The sequence below is a fragment of the Dipodomys ordii genome, unplaced genomic scaffold (assembly GCF_000151885.1).
Source record: "Dipodomys ordii isolate 6190 unplaced genomic scaffold, Dord_2.0 Scaffold63, whole genome shotgun sequence".
In the NCBI taxonomy this organism is placed as follows: domain Eukaryota; kingdom Metazoa; phylum Chordata; class Mammalia; order Rodentia; family Heteromyidae; genus Dipodomys; species Dipodomys ordii.
In genome coordinates this window covers 8807809-8831541 of record NW_012267279.1, presented here as the reverse complement: position 1 = coordinate 8831541, position 23733 = coordinate 8807809, and the positions used below count along the sequence as shown (strand labels likewise).

The window sequence follows — 23733 nt, the reverse complement described above, 5'->3', positions numbered from 1 at the left end:
TACACAAACCTGTAATAAATGTTCATTCATAAAAGGAAATTCATAAAAGTATTATAAAAAGAAACAACAAAAATGACCATCAACTGATAAATTATAAATAAAAATATAGTATATTTGTAGGACAGGATTTGGCTATAAAGTTATAGTGCACTAATATATACAATACGATAAACCTTACAACACTGTGTTAAGTTAAAAAAAGCCAAACACATGAGCTGGGAATGTGGCTTAGTGGTAGAGTGATTGCCTAGCATGTATGAAGCCCTGGGTTTGATTCCTCAGTACCACATAAATAGAAAAAGATGGAAATATCATTGTGGCTCAAGTGGTAGAGAGCTAGCCTTGGGCAAAAGCAGCTTAGGGACAGTGCTCTGAAGTAGATGGCTCTGAAGATAAGACATGTCTGTTCTCAAAGAACAGCAAAGACCACGGTGGATGTGAACCACACTGGAGCAGCTGGACTGTATTCTAATGGAAAGCTTTTGGAGCCAGGAAAAAATATGTACTAGTGCATTTTAGACGACTTAGTGCCACTGCTGGGTAGGGAAGAAACAGCTAGAGTAGAGACCTAGGAGAAGGCTATTGCAATAGTCTATGCAAGAGATGGCTAGGAGTAGTAAGATAATGAGAAATGGTTGGATTCAAGGCAGAAGCTGGTGGCTCACGCCTGCAATCCTTGCTACTCAGGAGGCTGAGATCTGAGGATCATGGTTCAAAGCAAGCAAGCCCAGGCAGAAAAGTCTGTGAGACTCTTATCTCCAATTAACCACCAGGAAACCAGAAGTGGAGCTGTAGCTCAAAGTTGCAGAGCACCAGCCTTGAGTAAAAAGAACTCAAAGATAGCACCCAGGTCCTGACAGCTCAAGCAACATGGCTGACCTTCCTCCCCCCCCCAAAAAAAAAAGAAAAAAGAAAAAAAAATGGTTGAATTAAAAACATCAAAAGGATTTGCTAATGAATCAGATACAGGGAATGAAAGAAAATGGCATTAAAGATGACCCCAGGATTTTGTTCTGAATAAAGGAGTAAATGAAATGGCCTTTTATGAAGATCAGGAAACCTTAAGGAAAAAAAGTAGAGTGAGAGATCAAGTTTAGTTCCATTAATCTTAAATTTGAGGTATGAGACTATAATTCAATAAAATGGTCAGGCTGGAAATACAGATCTGAGAGCCACAGTATAAGATGTGTCTGAAGTCACATAGATGACTCACCAAGGCAGAGTGGAAAGCCTAAGGCCTGAGCCTTTAGATACTTGGAAACAAAAGATGTATCACGGGGCTGGGAAGGTGGCTCAGTGGTAGAGCACTTGCCTTGCATGCAGGAGACGCTGGGTTCCATTCCTCAGCACCACATAAGCAGAAAAAACTGGAAGTGTTGCTGTGGCGCTAGCCTTGAACTGAAGAGCTTAGGGACAGCACCCAGGCCCAGAGTTCGGGCTCCAGGACCCACCAAAAAAAAAAAAAAAAAAGACATCGCAATTTACACTCTCTGTAAGTCAGCAGCACATTAGATAAAAAAGGATGCTCTACTGTTATTCTCCAAGATCAGATTTTTTAAAAACTTCCTTCAAACCAAGACTTCTAGGATCATTGGTTCCCTCTCTCCAGATTTTTGCAAGTCCAAATAATGAACTCAAATGCCGGGTGGCAATAACTGCAATGGCATTTCAAGATGTGCAACAATAATCAATTACTTCAGCAATGTTTTCTACTTACTTCAAGAGTTTCTGTCTTTATAGTCTGAAGAACTTCAGCTGGAAGTTCAACTCTGGAAACTAGAAATGATAGCACTTAAGTGGACTAAGGTGTCACATGCACTGAAGCAGGTCTTGTAGTAACAGAACTATTATTCTCTTTATAGGAAACTAACTTATCAGGAAAGCACAACAGAGGGTCCATTTCCAGATCCAATAAAGATGAAATCTAGCCAAAGGTTTGTAGTCATGTGTATATGAGAATATTACGGAACTGTTCAAAATAGCAAAATGCAATTTAATTGTCCTTTAATTAACAGGGAGTTAAATAAACTATGATTCATCCTACAGAAGACTATAATGCAACCTCCTTTTTTAAAAAAAGGCAATTTTACATGTGCTGATAAGTGTGGAGCTGTATATATAGTATACTTTCATTTGAATAATAAAACAACATGTATGTTTGTAGAAATACAGCTTTTTTGTTGTTGCTGTCAGTCCGGGGGCTTAACTTAGGGCATGGGTGCTGTCTCTGAGCTTTTTTGCTCAAGGCTATAGCTACTACCATTTGAGCCACAACTCCACTTCCAGCTTTTTTTTTTGGGGGGGGGTAATTTTTCTTTGAACCATGATCCTCAGATCTCAGACTCCTTAGTAGTTAGGATTATAGGCAGGCAGCACTGGGTGCCCAAGGAAGCTCTCACTTATGTAGGCCAGGTTGGCCTTAATCTTAGGAATGCTGGGATTACAGGCGTGTATTACCATGCCTAGCCATGTATGCAAAAATAGGTGCACAATTAAGACAAGACTACCTCACCTTTGTACTATTTGAATTGTATTCCATGGACTAGCAGTAGTTACTAACTAAAAATACAAAATTAAAATCTCACAGAGCCTCAAATGATATGAAACAGAATGGTCATGGTTATTAGCTTCAATGAACCAAGAGCTTTATTGAATGGGAAAAAGAAAAGCTTGTCAAAAGCTAATGGACGAAAGACTTGAAAATAGCATTTCACAAAAGAAATGTATAAAGTTAATACATTTAAAAAATACCCTCCTAGGAGGGTAAAATAAAACCAAGTATCATATTTACCCAATCAGATGGAAGACTAAAAAATTATTACATCTACTATTTGGGCATGTATATAAAATGGGAATGCTTATGTTTAGTTGGTTTTTACCTTCTAGTCATACACATCAAAACCCTTAAAATATGGCTACTTATCTCTCACTCAGGAAATGGCACATCTAAAAACTGAGCCTGAGGAAATGATGGGTCAAGTACAAAAATATATACACAATGACCTAGCAAATGCAAAGACCCGAGTTCAAACCCCAGCATCAAAAGAAAAAAAAAGCTGGAAATCATCGTTCAAGCCTATAATCAATCCCAGCTACTTTGAAGCAGAATCAGAAAAATTGAGATTTGAGGCCAGCCTGGGCAAAAAGTTCACTAGATTACTTCTTAATCTATCATCTTACGTACCCAAACAGCATAAATAGGACAAAGTCTAAACTGACCAAGGAGTAAATGTGAGACCCTATTCAATAAATAACAAAAGCAAAAAGGGATTGGAGTCTTGTGGTTGAGTAGCCTGACTAGTGCAGGAACCTGAGTTCAAACCCAAGAAGCAAATAAAAAAAAAAAAAAGTAAAGGGAAAAGATAGTACTTGGTTGTAATAATAAGTCATGGGAGACAAGCCAATATTCACCATTCATCAAACTGCTACAGTCCTCAACAACATACTTAAAAGTATGAAAAATGTTCACAGTATATGGGAAGAAAAGAGTTTAAGAATTACATATACATTCTGATTCCATGGGTGGTTGGAGAAACACAAACCAAAGAACCCAGGAACCTGGAAAGACATACCAAAATGGTTAATATTGATTATTTCTGGATGTAGATTATGGGTGATTTTTCCTTTTTTAAACTAGTTTCTACTACGCTTTTGTTTTTGTAATAAAACGTGAAATTGGGTTTTTTAATTTTTTTTGTGAAATTGTTTTTATACTGGGGGAAAACAATAAATAGTGTTTGAGGTGGGGGAAAATACTGAAGATGCAAACATCCAGTTATATTTTTTTGGTGCTAGTTCTGAGGCTGGAACTCAGAGCCTAGGTCCTGTCCCTGAGATTTTTTTTTCTTCTTACTTTTCTCAAGAACTCTACCACTTGAGCCAGAGCTCTACTTCTGACTTTTTAGGTACTTAACCAGAGAGAAAAGTCTCAAGGATATCCTTCTTGGGCAGCTTTGAACTGCAATCTTCAGAGCTCAACCTCCTCAGTAGCTAGGTTTACAGGCATGAGCCACTGGTACAAGGTGCTATCTCTCTCTCTCCACATAGACACACATAATACTGGGATTTGAACTCAGACCCTTATGCTTACTTTTCTCAGCTGGTGCTGTAACACTTGAGGCATGTTTCTATAGCCATGTTTTTGTGCTTTTTTCAATATAGCTAGCTTTTCTGTCTCAGCTAGCTTCAAACTGAGATCCTTCAGATCTTAGACTTCAGAGTAACTAAGATTATAGGCATGAGCTACCAGTGCCATGCTCAAAGTTATACTTCTTCCAATTTAAAACTACTAATAATCAAGTTATAAGAAAAAAGGAGGGATGGAGAGAATGATGAAAGTAGTTATTATATCAGTAATGATGCACTACACTTATAAACTAATATGTTGAATGGTAACCCCTTTGTCTAACAAAGATAACAAAAATACAATTAAAGAAAATCAAGGCACCTAAATCTATGTATGAAAAAAGATCTAGAAAGGCTATTTAATCTTGTAATAAAAATATGTATCAAATATAAAATGGGTAGAAATATTGCTTTATTGGGAAAACTCACATCCAAATTACTTTGTTTTTAAAAAAGTCCTAACAGCATTCAAGAAGAAAACACATATAGCTTCCATAGGAATAAGGACAAACAAAACAGGGGCTGATGATTGCCCCAAATGGTATTTCCTTGGAAAAAAAAAAAAAGTTACATTTACTTATCTTCTTTTGAGAAAAGTGAATTGTGTACATCATAAATAAGATTTTTCTTACTTTATAAGAAGGAAGAACTGAGATCTTGTTTTTGATGCATATTAAATACAAAATCCACCAAGATGAGGGGAAAAAATCATTCTTCAACATTTCAATTCTCATGCAATAAAATCCAAAGGTCTGTTGAATCCACCTTTTCGATTCATGTACTGCCTATAAGAAGAGAACAGAGTTTATTTTTATTTTTTTGTAAATCTGGACCCCTTGTAAGTTAAATATATAAACAAACAAATAAATAACAGACTTCAGGAATTAAACCTAATGCCATCTTTAAAATGGCAAAGTAAAAGCCATGTTTGGTGGAACACCCCTATAATCCCAGTATTCAGGAGGGTGAAGCAGTGGGATTGAGAGTTTGAGGTTAGCCTGAACTACACAGTGAGATTCTGTCTAGGGTAGAAACAATTCAAGGTTCTATAGATTCAGAGGTATTTCCCCTTCTGTTCTGATCCATCTCCCGCCCCTTTCCTTCCTTTTCCTTTTGTGGTGTTAGAGATAGAACCAGGGTTTTATATATACCCAAAGCTCACATTTTATTGTTTAAATAGGCTGAAGCCTTTGGACTTATTTAAAATCCAAGCTGTGGTAGGGAAATATCCTTTCAAATCATCTGGGAAAAGTCTATAGACTTAAAAAAACAGATTGAGCCAGGCACTAGCTAAGACCTAAAGGATCTTTGAAAGGCTAAGATCTAAAGGACAGAAGTTGAAGGCCAGACAAGCAGAAAAGTCCTCAAGATCCTATCTCAAAAATAACCAACAGAGCCAGGCACCAGTGGCTCATGTAATCCCAGTTACTCAGGAGGCTGAGATCTGAGGATTGCAGTTGATTCTTATCTCCTATTAACCATCAAAAAGCCAGAAGTGGAACTGTGGTTCAAGTGGTAGAGCACTAAACTGGAGCAAAAAAAAAAGCTCAGCAACAGTGCCCATAGCCCTGAGTTCAAGCCCCAGACCCGGCATGCATATGCGTACAGGCAAGCACACAAAACAAAAACACACAAAAACTCAAAAAAAAAAAAAAAAAAAAACCCTGGGCTGGAGGCATGGCTCATTCAGTAGGCCAGCCTAACAAATGTGAATCCCTGAATCCCTGAGTTCAAATTCAGCCTGGTGTTGGTGGCTCACGCCTGTAATCTTAGCTACTTAGGGGGCTGAGATTTAAGGTCTGAAGTTCAAAGCCAGCCTGAGCAGGAAAGCCAGTGAGACTGTTTTTGGGGGTCTGGTCGTGGGGCCTGAACTCTGGGCCTGGACGCTGTCCCTCAGCTCTTCAGCTCAAGGCTAGCACTCTATCACTTGAGCCACAACGCCACTTCCGGCTTTTTTCTTTTTGCTTACGTGGTGCTGAGGAATCGAACCAGGGCCTCATGCATGCAAGGCAAGCTCTCTACCACTGAGCCACCTCCCAGCCCCGCCAGTGAGACTCTTATCTCCAATTAACTACCAAAAAGCCATAAGTGGAGCTGTGGCTTAAGTGGTAGAGTGCTGGCCTTGAGCTAGTTCAAGGAAAGCACCCAGGCCCTGAGTTCAAAACCCAGGACCAGCACACACACAAAAAAAATCTGACTTCAATTCCAAGTACAGACCAACAGACCAAACATGAAAACATGTTTATTTTAGGTAACACTAAATACCTTGTTTAAAGAAGTAGACATCAGTTCCAAAATAGGTGCCCATCAAACAAATTCAATGTGTACCCTCTAATGATTCTCCTTGTAAGATTTTATTTTAAGGTAATTACATTGAAAGGCTGTCTGATGATTTAGTACCTTAATTCAGAGCCTCAAATCCCATTAATTATAGTCTATATTAACTGGAATATTAATGTTTTATCTGTAATAAAGGTAGAGAGAAAGGCAATGTTTCAACACGTCTTGCCTTTTTTTTTTTTTTTGCCAGTCCTGGGGCTTGAACATGGAGCCTGGAAGATGTGCCTGAACCTCTTTGTGCTCAAGGCTAGTGCTCTACCACTTGAGCCACAGTATCACTTTCAGCTTTTTCTGAGTAGATTTTTGGAGACAAGAATCTCAGAGACTTTCCTGCCCAGGCTGACTTCAAACCATAATCCTCAGATCTCAGCTTCCTGTGTAAGTAGGATTATAGGCATGAGCCACCAGCTTCCAGCTCTTGCCTTTTTAACTTATTAAGAATTCAGTGAGGGCTGGGAAGGTGGCTCAGTGGTAGAGTGCTTGCCTTGCATGCCTGAGGCCCTGAGTTCAGGCCACAACCGGACCCCCCCCCAAAAAAAAAAAGAATTCAGTGAGGCCAGGTGCTGGTAGCTCACGGCTGTAATCCTAGCTATTCAGGAGGTTGAGATCTGAGGTTCATGGTTCAAAGCTAGCCTGGGCAGAAGAGTCCCCATGAAACTTTTTTTTTTGGGGGGGAGGGTCCAGTCGTGGGGCCTGAACTCTGGCCTGAACACTGTCCCTCAGCTCTTCAGCTCAAGGCTAGCGCTCTACCACTTGAGCCACAGCGCCACTTCCGGCTTTTTTCTTTTTGCTTATGTGGTGCTGAAGACTCGAACCCAGGGCCTCAGGCATGCAAGGCAAGTGCTCTACCACTGAGCCACCTTCCCAGCCCCCCATGAAACTCCAATAAACCACTCAAAAAAACCATGAAGTGACACAGCGATTCAAGTGATAGAGCACTAGCCTTGAGCACAAAGAGGCTCAGGGACAGTGCTGGGGCCCTGAGTTTAAGCCCCACAACCACAAAAAAAAAAGAAAAAAAGAATTCAGTGAGATTTCAAGTATGAACTGATTTCTATAATACAAATTTTTAAAACCTATACTTAACAGAAGACTATATTTACAGTTGAAATCATTTTTTTTTTTCTGTTCGCTGTGGGGCTTGAACTCTGTGCCTGGGTGCTATCCCTCCACTCTTCAGCTCAAGGCTGGAGCTCTACCACGAGCCACAGTGCCACTTCCAGTTTTCTGGTTTTTTATTAAAGAGTCTCACAGACTTTCCTGCCTGGGCTGGCTTTGAATGGTGATCCTCAGATCTCAGCCTCCTGAGTAGCTAGGATTACAGGGGTGAGCCACCAGCATCCAACTACAGTTGAAATCTTTATATAGTCAATCTAGATAAAACTGAGAAGGGATCTATTTCAAATCTGTAATTATAAGGGAAATCAAAACTTTAATGACTAGGCCACACTACTTGCTTGCTCACTCACAAGACATGGTCTCACTATGTAACCCAAGTTGGCCTTGAACTCTCAATCCCACCTAAGCCTCCAGAATGCTGCAATTATAAGAATGATACTGTGAAATTTGGGAAATTATGTAACCACTTAATCACAATAAAAAATTTGAAAAAAAAATAAGAGACCTCACCCAAACGATAATATTGACTGGTTAAGAATTTTTAAAAATATAAACAGTATAATCATATGGCCGAAACAAAAATAATAATTTTACTTAAAATGCACCCACTACATGGAAGTTTCTGTACAAATGTACAGTGAATTAAAAATATGTCAATACCTAAAAAAAAAAAAAAAGAATGAACGGCATATCTGGTCTGAGGTTATGCTTTTCTTTTACTACCTATACCTAAAACATTTACACAAAGTACCTTTACTAATTGGAAAATAATTTTAACACACTAGTAAAAGGAGGATATACCTCATTAAAACAAGAAACAATATGGAAAACTGCTACATTTCCTAAACAAACATGATAATTCCAAAATAAAACTACCTTCTAAATATGACATTTCATTTAAATTCAAGTATGATAATGAGGGCTATACATACCTATACTTCCTCTTCTGAGATACATTTATGGCATAGGCATTTACAGAACCATCTACCTTCTTCCCCTGGAGAAAACAATACATAGAAAAATAGTAAGGACACACTAAATGCTTGGATCTAAGAGGCGTATCACATGGACACACAAGGCAAAAACCACTTAAGGAAAAGAAAACCCAAGGGGGGAGAAGAGCTTTCAGATCCCATGAACTCAAATATTGCCACTGATCACATTTCTATAGTAATGCATAATTAACATAATGAAATTAAAAATATTCATGGCACATGTACAAAGCATGCTGGGAACTAAGGCAGCAGATCTAACATTTTTGTTCAAAGAATCCTTTGAAATATATAAAAGTTGTGAATATTATCTCCAGAAAAATCCATACTTCCATAAAATTCAATCTTACTCATAATATTCTCAAATCATAGCTGGAACTGTTTTCCACATATCTAAATCCCATTTCTCGAACAGATGACTGCTGTTTATATATTTAAATCAGAAATCAGAATACAGATTAATAAACATTAAAGTTACGTTGCTATACCTTGGACTTTCTCAATGTGGCACACTTTTAAAAATTCTTTTACAATCTTTTGATCCAGCCGTATCTGCTTGCCCCATCTGATCCTCACACCTGATTTACCTTCCCTGTTCCCATCCAAACTTCAAGTCATCATCTATTGTTCAAGAATTAATTCAAAAGACCCACTGCTGCTGTGCACTGGTGGCTCACACCTGTAATACTAGCTACTCAGGAAGCTGAGATCTGAGGATCATAGTTTGAAGTCAGCCCAGGCAGGAAAGTCCGTAAGAGTCTTTATCTCCAATAAACTACTGAGAAAAAGCTCAAAGTGGCACTGTGGCTCAAGTGGTAGAGCGCTAGCCTTGTGCACAAAGAGGCTCAGGGATAGCACCCAGGCCCAGAGTTTAAGCCCTAGGACCAGATATAAAAAAATAAAAAAAGCCCCAATGTCCAGGAAGTATTTTCTTTTCTAACTTCTAAAGAATGTTAACTATGATTTCCTCAAAGTACCTTACATTTTCTACAATATTTTATTGTGATATATTATACTATCATTAAACAAATAAGAAAGTAATTCCAGCTGGGAAGGTGGCTCAGTGATAGAGTGCTTGCCTTGTATGCATGAGGCCCTGGGTTCGATTCCTCAGCACCACATAAGCAGAAGAAACACAGAAGCGGCGCTGTGACTCAAGTGGTAGCGTGCTAGCCTTGAGTTAAAAGAGCTGAGGGACAGTGCCCAGGCCCAAGACCGACAAAAGAAAAAAAAAATTATTTCAGTAAGTTCCCTTCCTATTCTTCTAATAATAAAAAAACATTATAATTGGTTTGCTCTGAAAATATTTCTATTCAACCAACATAAAACTACTTCATGCATAAAGCATTCTTTGGAAAAAACAAAATACACAATATGTGTGTGTATTGAAGGGGAAAAAGTTAATACATAATGGGGTTCACATAACCACCCCACAAATACGTACTCATTGTTAATTTTCTCATTTCAAATAAAGTATGTTTCAATACTCCTTTTTAAAACACATATGCTCTATACTACCACATTAGTTACAAAACTCTTAAAGCACCTAAGATTACCCTATTCCATTAACTGCACAATAAATACAGGATCAGGGAAAGTCAGTGTGTGTGTTTCTGTGTATGCTGTACTGGGGTTTGAACTTAGGGCCAACTGCTTCCTAATCAGATGCTCTACCACTAGAGCCACATTTGCAGCCCCTTTTGCTTTAGTTATTTTTCTAATATAGTCTCACATTTATGACCATTCAGCTTGGACTGCTTCTCCAGCAGCTGTGATGACAAGTGCACACCCAGATGTTATTGGTTGAAATGAAGTCTGGCTAAATTTTTTCCCAGTCTAGCTTCAAACCTTGGTCCTCCTGGTCTCTGACTCCCAAGTAGCAAGTATACTGCACCCAGTCAGTAGTGGATTATTTTGATAATTAACAAACAAACTCAATTTCCACTGATAAAACTACATGGAAATTTTAGAAAAGAAAATTTTAAAATGTATTATTTCTTTCCACACAATCTCTTCTCACCATTCCTCCTCCTCTACTTCCATTTCTTCTTTCCATACCCCTCAATCTCTCCTCTAATTTCTCTCCATCTTCCTATTTTCTCCCTTCCTTCCATCCTTTCCTATTTACAATCCCCCCTTCTTCTCCCTCACCCTAAGTCTCTGTATTATGAGGGCTAGACAGAATTCTCTCCAAGTCTGTCTCCATTCCCCTCTGAGCTTTGAGACACTCTACAGCTGCCCAATGTCATCTTCACCTGGCAGCCGACTTTTCCCATTCCTAGCAGTTTGCTTTCCTTCAATCCTGTTATCACATTGCCCAGATCCCCCAGCCCAACACCTGGGTAGCACTGACTCCCACGTCCCTGGCTCTCAGGTGCTCTCGGACTCCCCTCTCCCATGTCATCTTTCACTGTTCTCCTCACTTCCAATCTAAACTACCTTTCCATCTGTCCTCCATGCTGTCACCAGTCTTCTTTCTACAACACACATAGAAGTTTGTCACTGCTTCATTTAAAAAACCCTTGTTTCTGGGTGACTAGCATTCTGCTTATAACCTGACTCATGGAGCTGGAATGCCCTTGTACAATTACTTAATAATAAATAATTTTAAATCCTTGTTTCTTAGTCCTGAGACTCTGGAAGTTGAGATAGAAGGATAAAAGGTTTTAGGTCAGCTTGGGCTACATAGCAAGTTCAAGGCCAGTCCAGGCTACACTGACCCTGTCTCAAAATAAGTGAATGAAATCCCGGGGCCAGTGGCTCATGCCTGTAATCCTACCTTCTCAAGAGGCTAACATCTGAGGATCATGGTTCAAAGCCAGCTTAGGCAGGAAAAAGACTCTCACCTCTAATAAACTACCAAAAAAACGCCAGAAGTAGAGCTGTGGCTCAAGTGGTAATAGCACTAGCCTTGAGCAGAAAACAACTCAGGGACAGGGCCCAGGCCCTGAGTTCAAGCGCCAGGACTGACAATAAAATAAAAACAAAAATTAAAATCGCTTGCTTCTTCTCCTCAATATCTGAATTCCTTAGTGATTAAGAGCATCAAAAGCCCTGTAAGACTTACTTTCCACCTCCATTGATAGCCCCAGTCACAGTCACTAGGCTAGAAGCACCCCTTGCCAATTACCAAATTCGGAATTCCCACAAAACACCATGTTCTTTCAGACCTAAACAGCACTCTATTTTAAATCTTCCTTTTCTTTGTTTCATCAACTCTACCCACCCTTTAAAATCTAATTCACACATCATCTCTTGCAAATACTCCCTGAATGCCAATGGCAATGCAGTGCTTCCTCTGTTGTGCTCTCAAAGTCTCCCTAAAAGTTACTGTCTTATAATCAAATAAAATTGTAGCTGTGGGAGAATTTACAAGTGATAGTAAATACACACACTCAGAAAAACATGACAGATATAATAGATAAATTCAAATCACAATGTTTAACTGCTGGCCTGTTTTACTTACTTTTGTGGAGTCAAAAGAAGCAAATCCCATTAACTTCATCATTTCTATCTCTTCCTCCGTTTTGCCCTCTAAGTCTTCTTCTACAAATATAAATGATCAGATTAATATATATATATCGCCTTATCAGCAGAGAACATATAAAAAGAAATCTAAAGCCAGGCACTGGTAGCTGATGTCTATAATCCTAGCTACTCAGGAAGATAAGATCTGGGGATCACAGTTCAAAGCCAACCCAAGCAGGAAAAGTCTGTAAGACTTTACTCCAATTAACTACCAGAAAACTGAAAGTGGAGCTATGGCTCCAAGTGGTAGAGCACTAGCTTTGGGCAAAAAGAGGTCAGGAACAGCAGCCAGACCCTAAGTTCAGGCCCCAAGAGCAATAAAAAAAAAAAAAAAAAAGATGCAAGAAAAGAACTGTGCTGTCTCTGAACCTGAGGCAGGACTACCTTCACAATATGTGATACTGGGCTGGGAAGGTGGCTCAGTGGTAGAGTGCTTGCCTTGCATGCATGAGGCCCTGGGTTCGATTCCTCAGGACCATATAAGCACAAAAAGCCAGAAGTGGCTCTGTGACTCGAGTGGTAGAGTGCTAGCCTTGAGCTGAAGAGCTGAGGGACAGCACCCAGGCCCAGAGTTCAAGCCCCACAACTGCACCCCACCCCACTCCCAAAAAAATATGTGATACTATCTACTTGGTTTTGAAGTACTTCCAAACAGATTTTTCTCCAGTGGATAAACCACTTGGTGGACGTGGCCACTTGCCACTTGTCCCAAGTAATGCTAACTCTAAGGTAGTTCATGAGAAGGCAAGCGTCTTCTCTTCCTCTAAGGAGAATTTTTCAAGCAAATCAAAAAGTTCTAAATGATTATGATCACAAATGCTTGAAGAGAAGCATGCAAAAGAAAAAAGTGCCACTAAAGCTGGGTGCTGGTGGCTCACACCTGTTATCCTAGCTACTTAGGAGGCTGAGATCTGAGATCTTGGTTCAAAGCCAGCCCGGGCAGCAAAGTCTGTGAGACTCTTATCTCCAATATACTACCAGAAAACTGGAAGTGGCGCTGTGACTCGTGGTAGAGCTCTAGCTTTGAGCTGAAGAGCCGAGGGACAGATCCCAGGCCCAGAGTTCAAGCACCACGACTGACCAAAAAAAAAAAAAAAAAGTGCCACTATAGAAGATATGATTATTCAAGATGATTTAAAGCTAAAGGAACTAGAAAAAAAATTTTATTTCAGCAAAAATCTTAACTATCAGTAATCTGAAGGATTTTCAAGTCTCTATTTGTTCTAAGTACCAACAAATTATTTGGTAACAAAAAAGCAGATTTTTCTCATATTTTTTTACTATCCTTCCTAGATTAGATAAGCATTAGATAAGCAGCAATCCACCAAGGTATATGAAAATAAAACCTCAAAACTATCTGCAATGAGGGGCTGGGAATGTGGCTTAGTGGTAGAGTGCTTGCCTAGCATGCATGAAGCCCTGGGTTCAATTCCTCAGTACCACATAAACAGAAAAAGCTGAAGTGGCACTGTGGCTCAAGTGGTAGAACACTAGCCTTGAACAAAAGAAGCTCAGGGACAGTGCCCAGACCATGAGTTTAAGGTCCAGAACGGGCAAAAAAAAACAAACAACTATGTGCAATAAATACTATAAAAAGCTTAATAATCAAATGTTAAAAATTATACTTTTATAATTTAATAATGACTAAATTTATTTAAACAAGGTATTTAACTAGTAACATTACCAGTAATCTGACGTTCTTTACTTTTTGTTTCTTTTGTTTCTTTCTTTTCTTCATCTCTTCTTTCTTTCAGTCGAGAAGGAGAAGGAGAAGTGGATCGATGTCGTCTTGGAGATCTAATATTATAAGTAAAGATGTTAGAAAATCACATATATGCTAGGTGTGGTGGCACACCTTTTGATTCCAGCATTCAAGAAGCTGACATAGGAGAATCCTAAGCTGGGAGGGGATACTATTTTTCTCTGCCAGAGGCTTGAACTAGGCTGGGTTCTAGCTCTATAGAGCCACACTTCTGGCCTTTTGCTCAGTAAGAGGCCAGCTCAGCTCAGATCCTATCTGAAAAATAAAGTGAAAAGGGACTGGAGGCCAGTCTAGGCTATGTAGTAAGATACTATCTCAAAAATAAAAACCTAGGGCTGGGAAGGTGGTTTAGTGGTAGACTGCTTGCCTTGCATGCATAAAGCCCTGGGTTCAATTCCTTAGCACCACATAAGCAAATGATTAAAATGAATTATAGTCAATGACTTGATGAAATGAAACCCTTTTGTACAACTACTAAAAGATAACAATTTTTAAAATTTTAAAAGAATCCATTTCTAAAGTTGTTATAAAACTTTTATTTTTGTTTTTTCTTTTTTGTCAGTAGTAGGGCTTGAATTCGGGACCTGGACATTATTCCTGGGCTTTTTTGCTCAAGGCTAACACTCTACCACTTTGAGCCACAGTGCCACTTCCAGTTTTATGGGAGTTAGTTGGAGATAAGTGGTGGGCACCAGTGGCTCACACCTGTAATCCTAGCTACTCAGGAGGCTGAGATCTGAGGATCAAGGTTCAATGCCAGCCCAGGCAGGAAAGGCTGTGAGACTCTTATCTCCAATAAACCACTCAGAAAACTGGAAGTGGCTCTGTGGCTCAAGTGGTAGAGCACTAGGCTTGAGCTGAAGAGCTGAGGGACAGCACTCAGGCCCAGAGTTCAAGCCCCATGACTGACAAAATAAAAAATAAATAATGGAGAAAAGTGTCTCATGGATTTTCCTGTCCAGGCTGGCTTTGAACCACAACCCTCAGATCACAGCTGGGAATGCCAGACTTGAAGAAAAAGACTAACAGAGAGCTCAAAGCTTTAAGTTCAAGCCCAAAAAAAGAACAAAAGCTTTAAGTTCAAGCCAAAAAAAAGAACAAAAGCTTTAAGTTCAAGCCCAAAAAAAGAAAAAAATTGGGATGAAGTCTTTCCATTTCACAAAACTGTAAATGACTGGGCTCTTTTTTTTTTTTTTTTTTGTCGGCCGTGGGACTTGAACTCTGGGCCTGGGCGCTGTCCCTCAGCTCTTCAGCTCAAGGCGAGCGCTCTACCACTTGAGCTACAGCACCACTTCCGGTTTTCTAGTGGTTTATTGGAGATAGGAGTCTCACGGTCTCTCCTGCCCGGGCTGGCTTTGAACCGCGATTCTCAGATCTCAGCCTCCTGAGTAGCTAGGATTACAGGCGTGAGCCACCAGCGCCCGGCTGACTGGGCTCTTTATAGCTTTGTGAAAAGGCTTTAATGTCTGTCCTTACCTGGAGCGCCTTCGGTGTGGGGACCTCGACCGGCTTCTTCTTCTATCTCTATCCCGAGAACGTGACCTCTCTCGGCGCCTGCGTTCCCTCTCCCGGGATGTGGACCTCGACCGCCTACGTTCTAATGATACAAACACACACAAATTATAGAGCCACTGTGGCTCATTGAAAAATCACAATAAAAATTTTAAAAAACAAAAAAATAGCTGTCTGCTACTCAGGAGAAGTACCACTGCAAATCTCAGTTCGAAACCAGTCAAGGCAGGAAAAGTCCGTGAAACTCTCCTGTCCAATTCCCCACCAAAAAGCCAGAAGTAGAGCTGTGGCTCAAGTGGAGTACCAGCCATGGGGAGGGGGGGCGGGGGAGGCGAGGAGATCTAGAGACAGAACCCGGCCGAGTTCAAGCCTCTGTCAGAGAAAAATAGGACCCCCTCCCAAAAAAAGTCACAGTGAAAAGCAATACAAATTTTGAACAGTTCACCCAAACTATTAATATCTGAGTAAGTACGTAATTATAAAAGGTTACTAAGAAGATACTTTTTCATAGGAAATCCAGTGTGTGTGGATTTAAGCCCAGATCGGATTAGCCACACTTCAAGTGTTCTAGAACTCGGTTAAAAAACAACCAACCACGAACACTCACTAGTTGGAGATGCCACAAACGAACCAAGGACAGCACCAAGGTTCTAAGAGCTAACGGAAGCCCAGCTTGTTTACAGTTATGGGGTTGAAGGCACCCGAAGACCGGCGGTGCCGCTCCCTGGGCTCAACGTTCTGAATGCCGATTTCAGAAACGGCGGAGGGTACTCCTGGGCCACCTCTGGGGCGGGGCACGAATTCTCCCGGCCGCGTTTCGAGGTGGGGGCGGTCACCCCTAACGACCGCGGGAATTCGACCCGGAGGCTGGAGGAGATGCGCGTGGTCACCTAGAAGCTACGCCGAGAACCGAGGTCCGATTCTAAACCCACCGGCCTCGAGCACGGCCGAGGCTACAGGAGGAGGCTGACGATCTCGGCGGGAAAACAAAACTCAACCCGGAGTCCCGAAACCAGAGGGTCCGGGGTGGCGGCCGGGCCGGGCCGGGCCCCTGCCCCGCTCCCCGCGTTCTCCCGGGCAGGCGAGCACCCGCGCCGCCCCTCCGCTCGCGGCCCCGGCGCTGAGGAGAAGGCGGGCGGGCGGGCGGAGACGTGCTTCCACCCTCGTCCCACGCCGCCGCTGAGGGGCGCGGGGGGCAGGACTCACCCCTCCGCGGGGAACGGCTGCGACTGCGACCCATCCGGAGTCCCACCGCGCCTCGGAACGCCCCCGGAAACAGAGCGGCGACGACTTCCGGGGAAGGCTGGGCCCCCTGAGCTTCAACCGCCGGCTGGAAAATGTGGTGATAAGTCACAGGGGTTCCGGCGCCTCAAGGATCTAGTCTGGGTGAATTGCTGTGGCTTCTCAGCTCTTAGACCCGTGTTGGCCTTTCTGCTCCCTTCCTCTTTCTGCAGTCACGCCTTCATATTCTTTGCCCAACGAACTCATTAAAACGTGCTATTTGAGCTACTCAGGGGCTGAGATCTGAGGATCAACGTCCGAGGCCAGCTTGAGCAAGAAAGCCTGTGAAACTGGTATCTCCAATTAACTACCAAAAAAGCCAGAAGTGAAGCTGTAGCTCAAATGGGAAAGCGCTAGGCTTGGGCCAAAAACAGCTCAGGACCAATGTCCAAGCCCTGAGTTTAAACCCCAGGACAGGGAGAAAAGAAGTGCAATTTGATTTTCTTTTTTTTTTTGGTCCGGTCGTGGGGCCTGAACTCTGGGCCTGGGCGCTGTCCCTCAGCTCTTCAGCTCAAGGCTAGCGCTCTACCACTTGAGCCACAGCGCCACTTCCGGCTTTTTTCTTTTTTCTTATGTGGTGCTGAGGAATCAAACCCAGGGCATCATGCATGCAAGGCAAGCGCTCTACCACTAAGCCACCTTCCCAGCCCCAATTTGATTTTCTTAATAGAAGTGTCTAGAGAATTGAATCATACATCCACCACCTTAACACAGCTTTCTCCCAAACACCCCAATTTTCCCAGTCTCTGACCACATAACCTGCTTTACATCAAACCAATTGTGAACATAACATACAAACACATTAGGCTTTCAAGTGTTCTCCCATGTTTTCTCTCATGAGGTGTGAGTACACCAAAATTTACTATCTGCCAGCTTCGTATTTTTTTTCAGATGCTAGTATTGAGAAAGCATCTCGAAATTATTATGAGGTTTAATTTTGTAAAGAAAAGACTTTGTGTTCGATTCTATTCCCAAAAAGTACCCTCAAAAATGAAAAGCTTTAAAATGTTCAAAGCTGCAAAAAGGTTAAATGATGGAACCCCTTAACCAGTAAAAGATGGAACTTCTGCTGCTAATCCAGCCAGCTGTGTAAGCCCCATGAGCTCCCTTCCCATAGCTTAGCATGCTCCTTCCCCTTGCCACAGCTCAGTATGCTCCTTTACTAGGCAACACTAGGCCCATGTGGTAAAGGCAGTAAATAATTAGCCTCCAACCGCTCTTTACCTGGAGATGGCACTCCTCTGGGGCAGCTACCACATATAAGGCAGCAAGAGCCACTTAAACTGAACTTCAGATCTGGGCAGCTGCAGGGCCCCTTATCTACTACTTGGGCAGCAGCCATAAATCCTAGTAAGTCATGATGAAGCCCCTGGTCCTCACCTCCACACCAGAATCTCCACCTCCTAGCCCCTTTTAGCCCCTCCTAGCCACAATAGGTTATATAGGTCACCTCAGAATATTAGCCACACTTCTTCTCACTCCTCTCTGGTGAGAAGGGGTCTTGCCAGTCTCTTTACCGACAATAAGCCTTTTCATTGTTCTTTGTACCTGAATTATCTGTGTGGTTTTCTGACAAAGTCTCTAACAAGCTGTCTCCAGAGTTAACAAGGCTGTGGCCTTTTAGAACAAAGATCTGGGAAGAATCTAGATGATGTTAAAAATAACCTTCCCACTAGTTTCAATTTATTAGATCTACACATTCTGATGTGGCCTCTAATGTTATTCAAATTAAAATTGGTATTAAAATACCAATTTCCAGTCCAACTTTCTAGAAAGGTATTGCTGTAACATTTAGAGTTTCCACAAGGAGGCCTACTCTAGACTTCCAATTATCCTGGCAGATGTGGAAAAAAGAAGCTCAAGGGGTGGGGGTAAGGAGTGTGTTCAAGGCTAGAGAAGGAATATTTCAGGATGTTACTGGAGAAACACACTTCTGGTTGACTGAAGACATTGCTTACAGGGAAGACAGGAAAATTGTAGTAAGCCAAAGGATGGCAAATGGTAAGAAAGAGAAAGTGGGTAAAAGTAGCTGAAAGTACATTTACTTCCCTTTTCCCCTTCCCTCCCTTTCTCCTTTCCTTCTTCCTCTTCTCTTCTCTCCCCCCCCCCCTTGTGTGTGTGACTAAGGGCGTGGGGCTGCTTTATCAAATAAAAACACTGGAAGAAAAACCTTTGGGACTTCCAAGAATGGTTGGAAGGTAGGCTGGAGGTTAATTTAATAAACTAATGTTTCTGAATGAACAGTGTTCTGTGGGATGGACATTATACTACTTTGGCACCAGGATGAAAAGACAAATGCTATGGTCCCTACTTCAATGAGCTTACAATCAATTTATTTGTGGAGTCAGACAGATGAGACATTTTCACTATACTGTGCTAATATAGGTATGTAAAGTGTACTATGGAAGCATAAAAGGACATTTAGCCTGATTTTGTATTCCAGGAGTGCTTCCTGGAATAATAACACATCTGAAGGGGGTGAGAGGAGGGGGCGGAGATGAGAAGGGATGGGAAGGGGAAACAGAGGAGGAGGCAACAATGCCTGATAAGAAATGTACTCATTACCTTGTCCATGTAATTGTAACCACTCTGTACAGTATTTTCAAAATAAAAAAAACACACACCTAACATCTAATGTGGTATTGCCAGGCACTATTACAATGTAAAACTAATTGTATAGGTACATAATGTACACGCAACACCCCCCCCCCACAAATTAGTTGAATCTTGAAATCCAAAGGAGTTTTTGTCCAGATAAAGAGTAGTGATAGCTACAATGGTAAGAAACAGAGGGGTATCTTACCATAAAAACTTAGTAAATGGCTTGATACCATTGCACTGAGTTCACAATGGGAGACCACTCTTAATTATCTGGTACTTTACCCTTAAGGTTATGAGAGGCCGGTTGGATATTTTAAGCTAGGTGACTGTGTGACTAGATTGGTGTTTTATTGTTAGTCATAGGGCTTGAACTCTGGATGCTGTCCCTGAGCTCTTCCAATCAAGGCAAGTGTTCTACCACTTAACCACAGTACCACTTCTGGTTTTCTGGTGGTTTATTGGAGATAAGAGTCTCAGGGACTTTCTGCCAGGCTGGTTTTGAACTCCAATCCTCAGATCTCAGCCTCCCGAGTAGCTAGGATTACAGGTGTGAGCTACCAGCACCTGGCTAGATTGGTGTTTTAGTTCATTTTAGCTGCCAGAGAGATCAGATGAAAGGGAAGGAGAACCTGCAGTAGGGCAGTGATGGGAGAGAGCAAATATGGAGAAAGTAATCAGAACCAGGAAACAGTCATATGGTAGGTCTTGGTTGGCAAATATGACTCAGAAGCAGGTACAGCTTAATGGGCACGTCACTTGTGCAACTGTCCAGCGTCTTGGTCTTAAAAAGGCTCCACTTTGCTTCATGTTCAACTGTTGCCATCTTGAAGTTCTTGATAATCTTTGAGCAATAATAAAGCATTTGATCCATGTATTTTCACTTTACACTGGGACTGGCAAAGGTTGGTCTGCTCTCACAAACATGAAACTTGAAGATGAGTACATTTGGAAGACACATAGAGAAACTAACTAAGGGAAACTAACCAAAGGATAACCTTTGCACAGAGGGTTCCTCTGTGAGAAACAGGCCCAGTCCTAGATCCCACCTCATCAATTTAGTGGAACTCTTTTTGTATTTACTCTCTGGTAATGAGAACCCAGTTATAATTCAACTTATGGTGGGAAGGAAGGATTTGAATTTTATTTTGTTAAAACAAATACTAGTTGGGCACCAGCTGTCATCCTAGCTATTCAAGAGGCTGAGATATGAAGATTTCAGTTCAAAGGCAGCTGAAGTAGGAAAGTCTGTGAGACTCATCTCCACTTAGTCACACAAAGAACCAGAGGTGGAACTGTGGCTTTGAGAAGAGAAGCTAAGGGATAGCATCCAGACCCTGAGTTCAAGTCCCAATACATGCATGTATACATATACATACATACATACCTCACAGATACCATAGTCTGAGTGGCTTATAACCAAGATTAAATTCCCAGTTCTAAATTGATTGACAAATGCAAGATCCAGATGGATCTGGTAATTGGTGAAGCCCCCCCCCTTTCTTTTTGGTTGGTCGTAGGTCTTGAAATCTGGGCCTGGGTACTGTCCCTCAGCTCTTCAGCTCAAGGCTAGTGTTCTACCACTTGAGCTACAGTGCCACTTCAGTTTTCTGATGGCTTATTGGAGATGAGTCTCACAGACTTTCCTGCCTGGACTGGCTTTGAACCTTGATCTTCAGATCTCAGCCTCCTGAGTAGCTAGGCTTACAGGTCTGAGCCACCAGCACCTGGCATGAAACCCTATTCTTTTTTTTTGGAGGGAGGGGGGGTCTGGTCATGGGGCCTGAACTCTGGGCCTGGGCACTGTCCCTCAGCTCTTCAGCTCAAGGCTAGCGCTCTACCACTTGAGCTACAGCGCCACTTCCGGCTTTTTTCTTTTTGCTTATGTGGTGCTGAGGAATCGAACCCAGGGCCTCAGGCATGCAAGGCAGTGCTCTACCACTGAGCCACCTTTCTAGCCCTGAAACCCTATTCTTTAGACTGTGTCCTCACATGGTGGAAGGGGCTAATGTGTTCTTACATAGTACTGTGGAGGTTTTCTCTTTTGGAGCTGGTCCTAGGGCTTGAACTCAGGTCCTGAGGCTCTATCCCTTAGCTTTTTGCTCAAAGCTGATGCTCTACCACTTGAACCAGACCTCCACTTCTTTTTGGTAGTTAATTGGAGATAAGTCTCACAGGCTTTGAAGCCTCAAGCCTCAGATCTCAGCTTTCTGAGTAGCTAGGATTACAGGTGTGAGCCACTGGTGTGCCTGGCTGGGGCTTTTTATATGGGGGCTCTACCCTTACGACCTAATGGACCTGGAGGGCCCCAGGTATTAACACCATCATATTGGGGATCAGATTTCACTCAAGAACCTAATGTTCTCAGGTGGGATTGGACTGCTAGAGAAAACAGATGACTTTCACAGCTCCTAAGGAAACTCCACCCTGTCTCACTCATGAGTCAGCTAGTGGTTTGTTTTTATTCTGAAATATAGATTGGTGGGAAGTTGCAAGGATGATACAGAGGGCTCTGTACACCCTTCAGCCAACAATACCACCTTATAAAACTACAGAGCAGAAGAATCCAAGATGATGATATTGGTACAATGTGTATTTAGTTTTACATCTTTTAATCAGATGTGCAGCCATTTGTGTGTGTGTGTAGTGGGGGCACAACAGCACCTTATAAAACTACAGAGAAGAATCCAAGAAGAAAGATGATATTGGTACAATGTGGATTTAGTTTTACATCTTTTAATCAGATGTGCAGCCATTTGTGTGTGTGTAGGGGGGGCGGGGCTCGAACTCAGGGCCTGGGTGCTGTCCCTGAGCTTTTTTTGCTCAAAGCTAACACTCTACTACTTGAGTCAAAGCTCCACTTCTGGCATTTTTGGTGGTTAATTGGAAGATGGTTCTTACAGACTTACCTGCCAAAGGCTGGCTTTGAACTGTGATCCTCCTGAGTAGGTAGGATTACAGGCATGAGTCACCAGTGCCTGGTTTGTGTGTGTGTGTGTGTATATACACCTTTTTTTTTTGTCGGTTGTGGGCCTGAACTCTGGGCCTGGGCACTGTCCCTCAGCTCTTCAGCTCAAGGCTAGCACTCTACCACTTGAGTCACAGCATCACTTCCGGCTTTTTCTGCTTATGTGGTGAGGAATCGAACCCAGAGCCTCATGCATGCAAGGCAATCACTCTACCACTGAGCCACCTTCCCAACCCATGTGTAGACTTTCTTAACAACAATAAAAACACAGAAGGAGTTCACCATTTCTAAGGTCTCTGCCTTTTCCAATCACATTCATGCATCTCTTCTCCGCCATCTCTCAACCCCTGGCAAACATCAACCTTTTCCACACCTATGGTTTCCCCAGCCACTTTAAGAATTTCATATAAATGGAATCATGTGACATGTGACCTTTTAATATTGTTTTTCAGTTAAAATTCCTTTGAGGGCTGGGAAGGTGGCTCAGTGATAGAGTGCTTGCCTTGCATGCATGAGGACCTGGGTTCGATTCCTTAGCACCACATAAGCAGAAAAATCTGGAAACGGTGCTGGGGCTCAAGTGGTAGAGCTCTAGCCTTGAGCTGAAGAGCTGAGGTACAGTGCCCAGGCCCAGAGTTCAGGCCCCACAACCGACAAAAAATAAAAAAAATAAAAAAATAAAATGTCCTTGAGACCATCTAAGTTGCTGTAGGTAAAAACTTTTTGGTCCCTTATTACTGAGTAGTATTTGACAATATAAATGTGCATCAGTTTAACCACATTCACACATTGCTTCTTTCCAATATTTTGGCTATTACTATTATGGTTGCCTGTTGTGAATATTGGTATACAGTCTTTGTTATAGAAAGACAAGTTAATTTGTGATAAATGTCCAGCAATGCAACTGCTGTCTCATATATTAAGGAGATATATAGTATTGTAAAGAAATTGCCAAATACTTCCCACAACGGTTGAGCTATTTTTCATGTCTGCTGGTATGTAAACAATATCCACATTGTCCACATTATCACTAGCATTGGCTTTGACAATATTTCTTTTTAGATACTCTAACTGGTATATATGTTATAGCACATTAAGGACTTAGCATTTCAGGAATGGCTTGTTCAGTACCTTTCCATATTATGTCCACATTATCGTCAGGTGAAATCTCTATGTCTTTTGCAAAATTTTCAATTTGTTGCCTTACTGTGGAATTTTGAGACATTTACATTGTTTACAAACCCTTTGTCAAATGTTACAATTTGCAAATACCTTCTCCCAGTAGTTTGTCTTTTCATTCTCTTAACTGATCTTTCACAGAGCAAATCTTTTTTTTTTTTGGTCCGGTCATGGACTGGACCTGGGCCTGGGCGCTGTCCCTCAGCTCTTCAGCTCAACGTTAGTGCTCTACCACTTGAGACACAGCGCCACTTCCGGCTTTTTTCTTTTTGCTTATGTGGTGCTGAGGAATTGAACCCAGGGCCTCATGCATGCAAGGCAAGCACTCT

General features: G+C 41.8%; 1 protein-coding gene across 1 annotated transcript; it reads right to left on the bottom strand.

The window, feature by feature from the left end:
- Positions 1–4515: 4515 nt before the first annotated feature.
- On the bottom strand, positions 4516–16645 carry Snrnp27 (small nuclear ribonucleoprotein 27kDa (U4/U6.U5)). Its single transcript, XM_013022481.1, has 6 exons — positions 16585–16645; positions 15343–15463; positions 13789–13901; positions 12043–12122; positions 8517–8581; positions 4516–4910 (listed from the first exon to the last, which is right to left on the bottom strand). The coding sequence occupies exons 1-6, from the start codon at positions 16616–16618 to the stop codon at positions 4856–4858; spliced, it is 468 nt and encodes a 155-aa protein (XP_012877935.1). The 5' UTR covers positions 16619–16645; the 3' UTR covers positions 4516–4855.
- Between the last annotated feature and the right edge of the window lie 7088 nt (positions 16646–23733).